Genomic DNA, 15,551 nt, shown 5'->3' on the forward strand with positions numbered 1-15,551 from the left:
ATATTTATGGCTAAAAACTAATTTAAGACATATTGTATGCACGATATTGTATGCACTATTGATCCTCCGTCACTTTTACAAAAAAAGATGAACAAATGAGGGTCTGTTGCAGTGATAACAAAGACTTTCTTTAGTTTAACTGGCCATATGTCTTGTGAAGTCTAACTCCTTCAGAGGAAGGTGACAGCAGGTCAAAACTTCACTGCACTGTCCTGTGACTTCTAGGAAGAGGAGAGATTTGAGAGCTTTGAGATAAGCAGTGATTTAGACTTGCCCCTGATTTCTCTATATGCTTTGCTCTCGTTAATGTCTGTGCGGACCAATATTATAAAAATTAGGCCTCAGCATTTACAATGTCCTTCCTGCATAAAGAAAGAATCACTCAACAATACTGTATGAGACAACGCAGACAATAATGTACTGACTGACCTGCATCTAACATCAGATGGGACTGTGATTAGCGCTGATCTGTAATCAGCTCACAGAAAAACAAAAACTGACCTCACTCTCTCAAACATACAGGTAAAATCCAGAAATTCAGCACAATTCAGCTTTACCATCCAAAGAAAAAAAATATTCAAATATATAATAATATACTTCACAAAGTTGCAGGTTTGTTCTCCATTCAACATTCAACTGCAGGCCTTAATTTCTTACTTCCCTGACTCGTGTAAAGATAAGGCTTCGGCCCAGGCATTTAGCTATTCACACCCAGCATCAAAGATCAGATAAAAACATCATGTCCTTTTAGGGCAAAGCAAAATGCAGAAAACCTGTAAACATATGAGTCAGTTTCCCATAAATGAACTGACGCTCAAAGACAAATTATTATCAGAAGACGGCGGCTTCCAGTTAAAACCATAAAAAGTGTGGGTGAGTTCATGCACCATTAGAAAAACGAAACATTATTTCTAAATTAAATATAAACATCATAACAGTAATGATGTCCAAGTCTTCAGAAACATATCAATAGAATATATGCTTATAAAAAAAACCTTAGAAGGAATAGTATTTATTTATATATAAAAAACAATCATTATATATATAATATCTCATCACACGTGCTGCAGGCGGTGTCCCATCAGCACATATTCATTGAGGATTAAAAATAAAATACTAATTCTTTAATGCCTCACCGGCGGCTCGAACGAAACTACGGGTCATGTCATCTATTACTTTGGATAAATGTGAATGCGGCACAGTTCAGAAAAGGCGGCCGGGATTACCAGCCATGTGATTTGCAAATCACTATTATAAAAATCCACATCAAAAAGTATTGAACCAAATTCAGGTCACATTAATAGAGATTAGGCCAATTGTTCTGAGGAAATGGGGGCAAAGACCTGTAATATTTCTGCTGCACGAGCGTCTGAAGTAAAAGGTACAGGCCTGTAAGTACCGCAAACAAATGTAGGCATGTCTCTACACCTCTGTGGTTTTTAAATGGAAAAGGATTACACCGCTATGCTTCCTTCTTTATCTGCATTCCTAACCTCTCAAATACTGCTGCTACTGCGATGCCAAACAGGGAAGGACCCAGAAGTCCACGTGGTTTAGAGAAAAGGATAAAGTGGTCGCCATTAGTGGACACGGAAGTAGTTACCAGTGGTCATCGCACAACCACAACACTCAGCCCGCAGGATAATCTCTTCCCAGAGGCTCCACAGAGCTGCTGAGTCAAAGGATTGTCTATCTCCCAAGAGGTTTCTCCAAAGAAAGCAATAGAAATGCATATATCCTGCAGACTGCACCTTAACACGCAGTTTCCTATCTTGGCATCTTGGTTCTTTTGAATTTATAAGTGGTAGGTTACAACTATATATATGAGGTGACTGTCAGCGTGCAACTAAATGTTCATAAATGTGCTGATAGTTAGGTAAATGCCATACGTTTGTATTCTAAAAATAAAGTAGTTGTGCTCCAAGAACAAACATTAGGGTAATTATAGGCTGTTATAAAACGTCTTTCCGACGCTCTGTGGGTCAGGATTTCAAAATGTGGGTCATAAACAGGGATGTACTTATAGAGTGGGTTTCACTTCTCATAATCTCTAAGCTTCTTTGCAAACTAGTCACATTATGAGAGAGCCTTACTAAAAGTTCAGGAAAGCAGAACTGCAAAAGAATTTCCAGTTTCCTTGAAAATAAGGTGAAAGAAGAAACGGTTCTAACATACATGTTACTCTTGACCTCAAAAGCAGTCTTAAGTCTCTGGGCTATACAGTATTTGTAGCTATGGCCAAAAATACATTGCATAGGCCAAAATGGTTCATTTTGCTTTCATGCCAAAAATCATTATTTATAGTAAATATCATGTACCATGAAGCCTTTTTTGTAAATTTCATACCGTGAATATATTTAACATACATTTTGATTAGTAATATGCATCGCTATAAACTTAATTTGGACACTTTTAAAGGTGATTTTCACAATATTTAGATGTTTTTTTTTTTTTTGCATCTTCATATTCCAATATTCCATATTCAAATATTGCCCTAACAAACCATACATCAAGCTTGTTTATTCAGCTTTCAGATGATGTATATGACAGTGAACAAAGCGATTTAAAGCATGCACTGGGGGCCTTTCCCAAATATTAAAGATTGTCTTTGTTATATTTAGTTGGTGTGCTTGTTTTGTGTATTTACTTTTTGTGTATGTAGCACTATATCTTAAAATGCCTATAAAGTAAAGTTTGGCGGCATCCAAATATAGATACTTCCAAACTTTTTAGCGAGTGAATGAAATTGAAAAGAGTGTCAAATTCACATTATACAACAGTTGGCAGAAGGTAACTACTTCCAGATTATGTGGTGCACATCTAATGGACATTACCCCATAAGGCCACCGGAGAGGGAATGTGAATGGCAAGGAGGAATCTTAAATGAGGCTGACAGGTCACATGACAATGACATCATGATGAATGTGATTGAATGTATACACAAAACTAAAACTTTTCTAACAATCGTAAGGTATTTAAAACAAGTACCTACTCAGAGAGTATGCAATCTTGAAACCACCCATAGTATTATATCAGTAACAGATCTCACTAGAGTCTTTTCTTTTGAGTCTAACATGTAAAAGTGCTGTTTAATTTCTTTATTTTACTTTGCATAAAAAAATCAGCTACGCCCATAGGCTTTTGATTTAAGCAATATTCTAAACATTGGGGTAAAATAACACCTACCTAATTTACCGTAGACAACATTTGAAATGGATCCAACCCTGGCTTTCATCTAAGCTGTCCTAAAACCAAAATTCCTGTCTTTAGGACAAATACGATAAACTTTTTTTGAACCAGTTCAAATGTTGTCTACTGTACAGTAAATCATTTAAAATCATATCATATTGAAGTTTGTTTACTAGCAGATACATCCGGATGTCTACATTCTGATATTCTTGTTTTCTTGCGGGTTTTCTACCAAACAAAACCCGACCTGAGTTTGTATGTGAAAATAAAATTAACTGCAAGTAGGTTAGTTTCCTCATCCAGACTACCGGTGTAAGACGGACTTAATAATGCTGCGGAATCAGTAATCCTCTGACCTGCAGACTCAAAGCTGCTTTTGTGGCGTGTTTTTGAACGCAATAGTGAGTGCGTGCTGTCGAAAGTTGCTGCATGTCAGCCCTCCCTCCGCCACAGTCGTCCAATGACTGCGAACTCAAGCGAAATTACGAACGCTACTATGGCTGGGGCTACGCTTATGAATATTAAGTAGGCACAGCACACGTGACTCAGTAACCTTCCATTGGCAAAGGCTTGGCTCATGCATATTAATGACCCTACGCAACCGTTGTTCGGCGGCCTTCCAATAGCGAACGCCTGCCTAATGAATATTAATCAGATGCGCGCGCCCTCGCCGTCTTACGGACTAATGGCGAACGTTTGCGCTATGAATATTAAAAACTAGGGTTTACCGTAGTAGGATTAAAAATTTTGCAGTCGGGCCTCTTGAAGAGGGCTGTGGGGGAGGGTCACGTGACGTGTGTACACACTGTAGAGTTCAGCACCACTCGATTCGTAGTAAGATCATCAGCGTCCTCCCCTTTCCAGAACAAGCTTTGACGGACCAGAGACGAATATACCATATGCAACTGTGTTTACGCCGCATATCGGCGCCTTGATCGATCGCGTTTTTACTTACTTCATTTCACACGAGGTCCTGGTACTCTAGCTACCGATTTGGGAGCTTTTGTCAAAGTATCCGAGGAGAAATGTCAATGGAAATACAGCAGAACCCGATGCCTCCGTAGAGCTGTCTCAGTGCCAAGAACTGGTCCTCTGGTGAGTAGGTTAGCCAATACGTCCCTATATTGAGTTTAAAGTTGTTTTTAAAGTAGCTTTTCGCCCGCTGTGTTTCGGCAGCGGTGATGGGAGAGCTCCTTAAATCAGTCAGACACTTTTGAGCAGTTTACCGCTCGAAGTGTGTCTTATTTGTGACAGTTAAGTAAAACTGCAACATCAGACAGGTTAAACTCAAACGTGCGTGTAATGCCCGGATGAAAAACAAACCAGCACAATATTCACTGCTCAGTCAAACAAACGCATCTTTTTTGTAGATTGTTCTCATTTTGGTTGTTTAAGAAATGCATTAGATTTTTTTGATGTTGTTTATTTATTAATTTATTTTAGCGATTAAGGTAATGTAATGTGATGGGATATATATATATATATATATATATATATATATATATATATATATATATATATATATATATATATATATATTTGTGTGTTCGCGCGTGCATTCGTTAATACGTTTTGTGTAATCTTCAGTGTTAGAGAAAGAGTGCCTTGGTTGTAAACATCCTGTAAGCATCAACGGAGTGTATGAAGAACTCAGCGTATCTTTAATTTTAAACATTTAAACTTTTTATATTTTAAACATTTACATTGAAAAATAATTAGCGAGTCAGTTAAGTAATAACAAATTAAAAGAGGTAAATAATTTTCGTATAAGCTGTTTTTATCATATTTTTGAGAAGAGTACCACTGTATTGCAATCTAATATTTGCTAAATGTAATCAAAAACGTCTGTGTTTGCTTTTTAACCTCGTTTGTGCTGTATGTGTTCAGAAAGAGCTGCATATTTTGAGGTTTTCAAACATTAATCCCATTCATTTTGTGTAAAGCAACAAAATAACACTTGGAAAAGCGTGAACGTGTTATTTTCATTTGCCTGAATTCATGACACATTGGTTTATTTTGCAATATACCTATGCGCAAATAATGTTGCTGGGAAGTGACATCCGACTTCTTTCGATTGCCTAAACAACCAAAAACCCCAGGGAGGCTACGTTACCATTGGATCGAGTCCATGTAGGACATGTAAGAGCATGGCAGTGTGCCTGTGCGTTCTGTTGAAGATCGCAGACGTCATATGAGACAGCTGAGAAAAGCATGCCTCTTTGCCTAAAGACACTAGCGAGCGCTTTACTCTCCAACACGGTCTGGACTGTCCAGCTGGACATGAGAGGATTACATAACCTGTTATCCAATTTTCTCATACAGTTGTCAACTTTGATCTCTCATGTTCTCTACAGTCCAGATATTTAATTCCACATTTTTGTAAAGGATGAAAAAAGCAGCGGAGGTATATTTTTTTATTAATAAATATATATGTATATATTATATCTAATTATTTGTATATAATAACTCACCGTATCACTATTCAGCATTATCAAGACACAATGTACACCCAAAAATGCAATGTTCACATGCAAAGTGATGCACAGCCAAATTGTGCTATGCAAACCACGCATGAATAATTTGTGTAACCCGGAGAATTTGTTTGTCTCTGTTCAAGACTGCCTAGCGATAATCCATGCACGCGGTACGCAAACACCCAGAGTGATCTCTCCTGCTGATGACTTTACAAAGAAGTGCTGAGAGAACACGCCGTCCCAGGGGTCAGGCCAGCTGAGGTGCTGTCAGGAAGACTAATGCAGATATGTGCTGGAGGTTTAATTGAGATGTTAATTGTTGGTGTTTCCCAACTATAGGAAAGCATTGCAGGTCATCGTTTGCCCTGCTGCTTGTAGCTAGCGAAAAGCAGGTAAGAATAAATGCTGCTGCTGTGGGAGAGTGAGAGACTGAATCGGGTCAAGGCAGTGTTGAATAAAATTGCTTGCCGATGAAAAAGTTGGGTAAAAAACACTGTGTTTGTTGGGAGGCACAAGCATTTAGCCATAGGCATAAAAATATCCTGTTACAATTACAGGCAAAATAAATGTCAGCTTTTGCCAAAATTTCCATTTAAAAAAAAATTACAGTAAATGCAGTAAACATTTAAAAAAAAAGTCAGAAAATGTAAAGCAAAACACCCAATGTACATACTAAAAAAAATGACAACTATTTATATTAATAAAGTGGACAGTTTTATTTTTTATTATAAATGCATTTAAATAAAGGTAATTTAATTAATTTTTTAATACATGCAGTGAAACATTTTTGACTTTTCAAACATTCAAACATCTCACTTGAAAATAAATGTAAAAACTAGGTTTAAATTTTATACAAATATATATATATATATTTTTTTTTTTTGCCTCATTTTAATGCATCATGTCTACTTCAGAAAAATGCAGAACCTCACATTTTTGACTAAATATTTGCTCTTCCTCTAAGTCTGCTTTCTATTTTCTAAATCCCTGCAGCTGAAACACAGAAGTGAAAAATCTATTGTAGCACGACACGATTTGACTGCAGAACACTCATTCCTCATCTTCATTTACTGCTCGTTATACCTAAAGCCTCGCAGCACGCGCACACACACACACACATACACACACACACACACACACACACACACACACACACACACACACACACACACACACACACACACAGAGCTCAGAAAATGCAATCATGTGACATCACTCAGCCGATTCTGAGAATTTGCTGTACATTCCAGCGGGGCTATGAGGGGTGTGGAGCAGCCCTCTTTTCATCTGCTGGGCGGTGGGTGGGTTGATTGCTTTGAATGTGTCAAGTGCATTTGGTTGTACTCCCACAACACTCTTCATCCAGACGCATGGTCAGCCAAGATGTCTTCTTGTTTGTGTGAGGGAGGTAGAATTAATAACGGGGGTGATTTGAGAGGTACACAGTGCGGTGGAGTAGATGGACACTCGCAGGCGTGCTTGCTCATGTATATGAGCCGTGAGCTGCAGGTGTTACAACGCCTCCCTAAATGACACGCTTTACAGCAAGCTGTGATGTCAGCTACCCTTTTGCACCCATTCAGGAATGCTTCGGTCTGCCAGCCTAGACAGTGTTTGGTCATGGTCTCTTGAAGGAGACAAGATGCTGCAGGGTTGTACAGTGAAAATAGGCAGGACAGTTGACTATATCAACTAGTTAGACTATTGCTATGATTTAGTTTAAAATATAAGCTTATAAAATATAAAAAAAAAAATACTATAGCGTTCACTTTAATTCAGCAAGAGGAAAAAAAAGAAAATAATTGTGTACAGCAAAGATGCATTAAATTGAAAAAAGGTAAAGGCATTTATATTTCAAATAAATGTTCTTTCTGTTCATCGAAGAAGTTCATCGAAATGTGTTCTGGTTTTCAACATCAATAATAATAGTAGTAGTAATAATAATAATAATAATTGTAAATTCAGCGTTGCATCCCAAGAATTATTAATATTTTAAAATATATTACATATAAATATTAAATATGAAACAGAAAGCTGTTTTTTTGTAATATGTAATAATATTGCTATTTCAGTGTATTTAATAAAACAAACATTAAAAAAAATCTTACGTTTGGGTCAGTAAGAGTTTTTAACAAAGACTTATACTCATTAAGGCTGCATTTATTTGCTGAAAACTGTAATCTTACAAAACATTTATATTAACTATTACAATATAAAATAATGGTTATTAAATAATGGAAGTAACGGTAGCCATTACTTAAGTGTCCTTCAAAAAACACACACAGATATATATATATCTTTTTTTTTTTTGGAAACTGCAATACTTTTTCAGGATTCTTTTATGAATAAAAGATTAAAAAGACATTAATTTTATGCAATATATAAATCTTTTCTATAAAATGTCCAGAAAGATGTTTTTTTGAGTTTTTCAGCTCTCAAAAGCATAAATGCTTAAAGAAATAAAATGGTTCAGTAACTAAATACTGAGGCTTTTAACAGTTTGCAACTGAAACTTAGCAGTACTACTCTTATTTTCACTATTGGTTGCTATGGTCACGGAAAGAGGAGGAAAAAAACAGAATGATGAATGTTTTTAAGTTAGAGATAGGGACACAGGTAGTAGCTAGTCTTGGCTGCTCTATAGTGTTAGCTAGAATAGCACTGAAGTCCTTTAGCAGGATATTTTGCTTCGTTAAAAGTAATTAATGTGGAAAAGCCAGCATGGCCTTAGAAGCATTATGGAGACTTTTACACCTGGCCTTTTAGAAACCATGTCCTCACGTCTTGTTTTCCCACGGTGGTCCTTTTCTCCTGTTCCCAACATGTAGCCAACTAGAGTCTCTTGCCAATTAGAAAAACCAGTTTAGCTTTTACAAGTTTTACCTCCAGATGAGTTTTTAATTGTACACGTGAGGATAGTCGTAGTTATATACCGGTTAGACCACAACATAAAGTGCTGCGTGTACATACTGAGCAGAAAATACATGCTGGTTCATTATAGGTATATGACTACAAGGTGAAAAGGGTAAATGAGTGTCTCCACCCTCTAGCGAGAGCCATAGAGGAGCAATCCATGGCTGTCTGTCTCCAGGCCAAAACAGCCGCTCTGTGACTGTTATGTAAGCAGACATAGAAACGCTCATTCAACAGTCATTATATCTGCTCAGATGTGCTCAGCATTGTCTGGGAAAACTCCAGGTCTACTACCAAATACATGCTGACATGCACACGAAAGCCAGAGGCCTTGTGTCAGAAAGTCTGAGCGGAAAAACGTTCCTAAGACTGTTCTCCAAAAATAAATAAATGTGTGTGTGTATATATATATATATATATATATATATATATATATATATATATATATATATATATATATATATATATATATATATATATATAAATATATATATATATAAATGTATGTATATATAAATGTATGTATGTGTGTATATGTGTTTGTTTGTTAAATAGCTGTGTGACTTCTGGAGATTTGAACACTTAAAAAGCTTATTATTGTTTTTTTTTTTTCACTAATAATTTTAAGTAAAATTTGCATGTTTGGCTGATAATTGTCATGTAAATAATTACATTTAATTATTGTTAAAGTGTTAATCCAGACTAAAATGAAAACTGTGTCATTAATCACTTACCCCCATGTTGTTCCAATCCCTTGAAAGTTCTGTTTATCTTTTAGAACAAAATTTAAGACATTTTGGATGAATACTGGGAGGCTTTTGACTGTCAAGTATGAAAGACATCATCAAAATGTAGGTCATGAAGTGACAACAGTACTTTTTGTACGCAGTCTTTTTTTAGTTTGAATTCAATGGATACTTTCCAAAATGGGGCTATGGTAACGCTATGATGCCGATTGTTGAATAAAGTCATGATTTTTATTTTCTTTGCATGCAAAAGTATTTTCATTGCTTCATAAAAATCAGATTGAAGCTTCTGGCACATGGACTATTCTGACTGTCTTTTATGGATCTTGACAGTGTTCATTACATTGCAGTCAATGGGACAGTCACAAGCCTCCCAGTTTTCATCCAAAAATGTCTTAAATTGTGTTTAAAAAATGCTACTTCAAATGTAGTAGTGGTAATTTCAGATGATAAATTGCATGTGTACTATGATTAGGAATATCCCAAATAAATATAAGTACAAACAATTTTGATTAGCACAAATGCTGATCACATATAAAAAGAGCGGTTGCTCAAGGTAGCCAATTTTTTTTCTTCTTTAGCTTTCCTTTGTGGTGTTTTTAAATAAATAAAAAAGATCTATAAAGCCAGTTGAGTTAAATAAAACAATAATGTAGCATTTGTGTCATTGTAGGCAAATACAAAAGTGAGGCTAGTGTTGCCATTGTGTTGAGGAAGAGTGGTATGTCGTTATGTGAGAGTGAGTGTTATGTTTTAATGAGTGGACTGCAGAGCAACGCTCTCTGTGTGCCCGCGCTGTGACCTCAGCCTGAACTCAAACCTCACACTGTGCATCCACTGCACCCTTGACACATCACATCTCATGCCATAAATCTGCACTCCCCACAGTTTCAGAGCTGAATTATACCATCCTTTGGTCACAGCACGTGTATTGTCACCGCCCAAGGAGCCAAGGTGCTGAGCTGTAGAGGTGGAACCTATTGTTATGGAAAGAAATGTTTGTTGACATATAATGCTGCTCCTTTTTTTTTTTTTTTTTTTTTTTTTTGGTATAACGTGAACCTCAATGGCACGTGGTAACTGGGATAAAAAATCAGTAACCTACAAAACCTCCAGCAGATTGATTGTAGTCACCACTCATGTTTTGCGTAGAAATGACTGTACGCCCACTTTTTTGTCTTACATTCGTTTAATAAATGAGGCCCATTGTGCTGAGTTTTATTTTGTCTTTAAGATGCAATGAAGTGGAAATAATGGTGTTTCAGAAGTGCTTCCAATCTAATGGTAATGCAATGCCTGCATTGTTTATGCACTGTTTCAGTTTTCTTCACTGATGATGTTAGACAAGGGTGGTCAGTGTTGGTCCTGGATAGCCACAGCTTTGCAGGCTTCAGCTCCAACCCAATCAAATACACCTGATAAAGCTAATCAAGGTCTAAGTGTTACAAGAAAGGTACAGGAGGATGAGTTATAATCAATTTTGGGGCAAATCTCTCCAGGATTGGGACTCTCCTGGACTATGGTATAAAACAACATCAAGAAAGTTTTCGCAAAGCCATTGAGATATTATATAAATTGAAAATTTATATATACTCTCATTGTCAGGACATATCAATGGCTATAACGGCCACCATGTGTAAAATAACATGGGTAGCTATAGCTATGTCTTGCAATTTGAGAAAGTTAGCACAATCCTGCAAATGTACCTTACTTTTTAACAGTATTACATAGAATATTGATTGTTACAACTGCTTTTAATACCTGCTTTGGTAACTCCAGAGCTGGTGGGGGCAGAGGAAAGCCTAATGCTATCAGATCTGTTGCTTAAAAGGACAAGTCATGCAATTACTGTTCATAACAGTCATTTTTGTGAACTATTCATAATCTTGGTGTCAAGGGGTGTCACCAAAGGTGTGGAGCCCAGCTTATGGAGATTCACCTTTCAGCAGAGTTTAGCTCTAGACTTAATTAAACACACCTGATGCAGAAAATCAAGATCTCGAGGATCATTTGAACCTCCCCGAGAAGGGAGTGGGAGCTAAACTTTGCAGGAAAGAGAACCATTCTGGAACAGGATTTGACACCCCTGATCTTGTAAATGAATGCCTTTAAACTAAACCAATCTATTAATATATTGCTCTTTTTTTTTTTTTTTTTTTTTTTTTTTTTTTTTACAGCTGATTCAGAAAGAAGGATCAGACACCTTTGGAAATCTAGAAATGTGGAGCTGCATGGTTTACAATGAGACGGACGACAGCGTGGACCTCCGGCTCTGCCAGGACTTTGGACTCATTCTGTCCGTCTTCTCTCTGGTGTACCTCATCGTCTGCTTTCCAGTGGGGCTTTGCTACAATGCCCTGCTGGTGGTGGTCAACCTCTCCAACAAGGTCACCATGACTATGCCTGATGTCTACTTTGTGAACATAGCCATTGCTGGCCTGGTGCTAAACTTGGTGGCTCCAGTGGAGCTGCTGGGGCCCAGTTTTACACGCTGGCCAATGTGGGAGTACAACAATGAGCTCTACATTACCCTTCTCATTCTCTTCAACATCTCCTCTCTGGTCATCATGTACTCCACGACTTTGCTCAGTCTGGACTATTACATTGAGCGCGCTCTCCCGCGCACCTATATGTCCAGCGTTTACAACACCAAACATGTCTGCGGCTTCATCTGGGGCGGCGCCGTTCTCACCAGCTTCTCTTCTCTGCTCTTCTATGTATGCAACCACGTCTCCACCAAGATCATCGAGTGCTCCAAGATGCAGAACAAAGAGGCTGCTGATGCCATCATGATGTTCATCGGGTATGTGGTGCCAGCGGTGGCTGTGCTTTACGCATTCGTGCTGATCCTCCGCATCAGGAAGGAGTCCACCCCTTTGGACCAGGACTCTGGGAGGCTCGATCCATCCATCCACAGGTTGCTGCTGGCCTCTGTGTGCATGCAGTTTCTTTTATGGACTCCATACTACATGACCTTACTGGTGCACACAGTGGCGGGAGCTCCTGGGAGCCATTCTAACAAGCAGCACCTCACCACATACTTCTTCCTGAGATGTTTATCCGAGCTGCTCGCTTTCTGCAGCAGCTTCGCTATTCCCCTTATGTACAGGCAAATGAACAAGAACTTCTCCCATAAACTGCAGCGCCTTCTAAAGAGACTGCATTACGGGGACCAATCGTGTCCTCACGAACGCTCGACAGTACAGCAGGTGGTCACATGAGGGCATGTGTCCAGTCAGACCTGCTTCTCCCTTGCTGGCACTTACTCGAATCCACAGAAGTAGAGCCAGCACATAAACCTGGATATATATTGCGTGCTGAAAGGAAGTATTTTGCTCACCACAAGGAGTGGTATGTGTCTCTGTGAAATTGTGGAACCTCCGTAACACTTAACGACTTAACTTTATTTGTCCATCTATGTGGTGAATGGGCAACCAAGAAGAAACCACTAAGTGCTGTTTTTGTGTAAGCAATGTCTATTCTTTGGGTTCTTGGGCCTGGGGAAAATCTCAACCCATCTGATGGTCCTTTCGGTGGAGGGGGGAAATGTCTAACGTTTGTAATCTGTTACAGGATATGTGGCATAGCCTTCTAATGTGATGCTTTTAGACCAACCTATTCCCTTTTAGCTTAAGGCTACATTTCGCACCAGGCTTTCTGTGTTGTGATCCACAACAGCATAAGCTCTTCAGTCTGGATTGAGTTTTCTGGTCACACTTTCCATAAAAACCTCTCTGGTAGACGCTAGTAAACGCAATATAATTACCTCAATTTCACACACCAACGGGCATTACATTGGAACGGTCTAACCAACTTTTACAGCACTCAGAAATAACTCAATGCGACTGATATCAGGGAGCGGGAAAGATTGTGTGTGTGGTTGTGTGCTGGTGGTTGTGAGTGTGTGTTCTCGAGTGCTTGCTGCTAAAGATATGTGCATCATAACTGCACAGCTGCTCAGCCATATTAAAATGTGTATAGCTTATTAAGAGGAAGCTATAGAATGATCTACCGGACAATGGATCACGGTTTTAAGGTCAACTGGTTAGAGATTTAATCTTCATTCAATACCTTTTCAATCATTAGTCTGTTACTACTGTAATTGTTATCCATGCACCATGAGGTCGTGGGTAACAATTAATGTTTTGAGATGTGAATCTAGGTTGCACAAGTCCTTTTAATATGATCAAACATATTTGGTTTCACTTAACAGCCCTATGCAATAGATTATTTGGTAAAACTGCTCAAATTTATAAAGGACACAGTTGATTTCTGAAAGTATTGGGTCGGACTTCAGTGCTTCTAAGAGATGAATCTCATTGGGATAACGTTTCCTTTCTAATGTGCATATCCAAAAGAGATACGAGTTCTTATTGAGATTAGTTGCATGATTTTATTGTATGCATATATAGAGAGATATGCATCAAAGCTCTCAGTCTGAGAGAAAATTATAGACATTTCCAGAAAGTAATACTCAGAGGCAGGATGAGAAATAGTACAGTTTAAGCTATTAAAATGGTTTGTTGTTATCAAAAATGTCTTTACTCTTGTTTTTCTCAAGTCAGTGGATGCAAAATTTGTATGTTTTGGAAAGAAAGCACTGTATGTAAATGGAGGAGTGAAAAGGTGTCATTTCAATCCACTTATGTATGCAAGGGAAAGAATGTATTTAAAGTCATGAAGGGGATTTAAAATCAGTTAACCCTCAATCATAAATGATGAAGCGGCATCAAATCGCAATGTTATAGCTGTTGTTAGTGTGCTAATGCCAGTATGTATCATATTAAGAATGTGTATATATTGTACTTCAGAGATTTACTGGAAAAAACAGACATGCCATTTTAGATTGCAGTATTATTTTCTCAGAGATTTATTTAGATACTAAAGTGTCAGTCATCCTCTGTCCCATACTGAGTCAAAGACTTGTTCAATAAACTAACATGAATATAATCCTGCTTGGCTCTTCATTGATTCCCCACATCTAAGAACGTCACAGCTTTCCAAATGACAAACGATGAAGCTTGTTTTGGTTTGCATCAACAAAACAGGTATGGATGACTATTCACTCATTCATACCAAAGAAAATAAAATAAATTTAGTTTATGCCACAGATGCCAAAACGTATTTTTCTTGCCTGGCGCGGGCCTCAGAATAGTGCCAGGCCCCAGGAGCACAAACCACACTGAAATGTTTTTTGGCAGAAGCAGTTTGTTTAGTTGCCCATCTGCAGAGGAGCAACAACCACAGACATTAGTACTTTCAAAGGCATATTATGCTTGTTCTTCAGCTGACAAATTCCAAAAAAAAAAACATTTTGTAAAATAATGAACGCTTTCAATAAGAGGGTGAGTTTGGCTAAATTCAAGTGATATGCAGTGTAAACTGCATTGCAAAAGTAATGACTGTTACCTTTTATAGGTTTTCCAAAAATTTCCAGCTGCCTTTAGTTCAAGAAGAGTCATTGTTATTTGGCTGGTCACACATTTTTTTTTTACATCTAGCTGACTGGGATAGAAGAAAGCATTTTAATATCGAAAAGGCCTTTATTTTATTGCTGTTATGTGCGAAGGTCAAACATTTGTTGTTTGCAGTTTAAACAGGAATACGCACTTCCAAACCTCCTAAATGTTTGTAGAGTAAATTGTAAAGAGACTTTATCCAATGTTGACTATTTCAAATAACCTTTAGAGAATGAGCTTAGCATAGCTGACCTAAGACGCTGCAGTGTTGACGCTCGCAGAATAAGAACTCACCTGGGTTTTGTTATATACCGGCTCACAGTGGGGGCACCTCCAGTCAACAGAGTCAGCGGTATGTGAGTGTGTGTGTGTGTGTGTGTGTACGTCTGGAATCAAGTGAGCTGGGTCAGAGTGGGAGTAGACCGAGGGGCCCTGTTTAGGCCGCAGCACTGTGTGCAGTCTCTCCGAAGTGCCTGTGGCGTCCCCAAACCAAGCCACAAAACCCCTGTGAAAGAAGAACATTCTAGACATTCTGAGAATTGTTTTGGCTTCTGAACACCCCCAGCACAACATATCCGCCTGTCACAACACAAGAGCAACATTGTCTAATATAGAACAACGGATCCAGGGTCAGTATGAGAATGTTAGATAAGGAACCAACCAGTACACATTTAACAATTCCATGTTGTTTGGCAAAACACTCCAAAGGTTTGTCTATTTCTTAAACTATTTTTTTTAGTTATATGAAAGTCTCATAATACATGAAAATG

At 38.0% G+C, this 15,551-nt stretch overlaps 1 protein-coding gene across 3 annotated transcripts; it reads left to right on the forward strand.

Moving 5' to 3' along the window:
* Positions 1–4,013: 4,013 nt before the first annotated feature.
* Positions 4,014–14,272, forward strand: gpr146 (G protein-coupled receptor 146). 3 transcript variants are annotated; one of them, XM_043234016.1, is made up of 4 exons: positions 4,014–4,284; positions 5,807–5,924; positions 6,003–6,055; positions 11,500–14,272. In XM_043234016.1, exon 4 carries the CDS (start codon positions 11,542–11,544, stop codon positions 12,541–12,543), a length of 1,002 nt encoding a protein of 333 aa, XP_043089951.1. In that variant the 5' UTR covers positions 4,014–4,284; positions 5,807–5,924; positions 6,003–6,055; positions 11,500–11,541; the 3' UTR covers positions 12,544–14,272. The 3 variants fall into 3 exon arrangements, with proteins under 3 accessions (XP_043089951.1, XP_043089952.1, XP_043089950.1); XM_043234017.1 differs by lacking the exon at positions 6,003–6,055; XM_043234015.1 differs by lacking the exons at positions 5,807–5,924; positions 6,003–6,055 and having other exon boundaries at positions 4,015–4,284.
* Positions 14,273–15,551: the final 1,279 nt, after the last annotated feature.

This window comes from Puntigrus tetrazona, chromosome 3 (assembly GCF_018831695.1).
Source record: "Puntigrus tetrazona isolate hp1 chromosome 3, ASM1883169v1, whole genome shotgun sequence".
Classification (NCBI taxonomy): domain Eukaryota; kingdom Metazoa; phylum Chordata; class Actinopteri; order Cypriniformes; family Cyprinidae; genus Puntigrus; species Puntigrus tetrazona.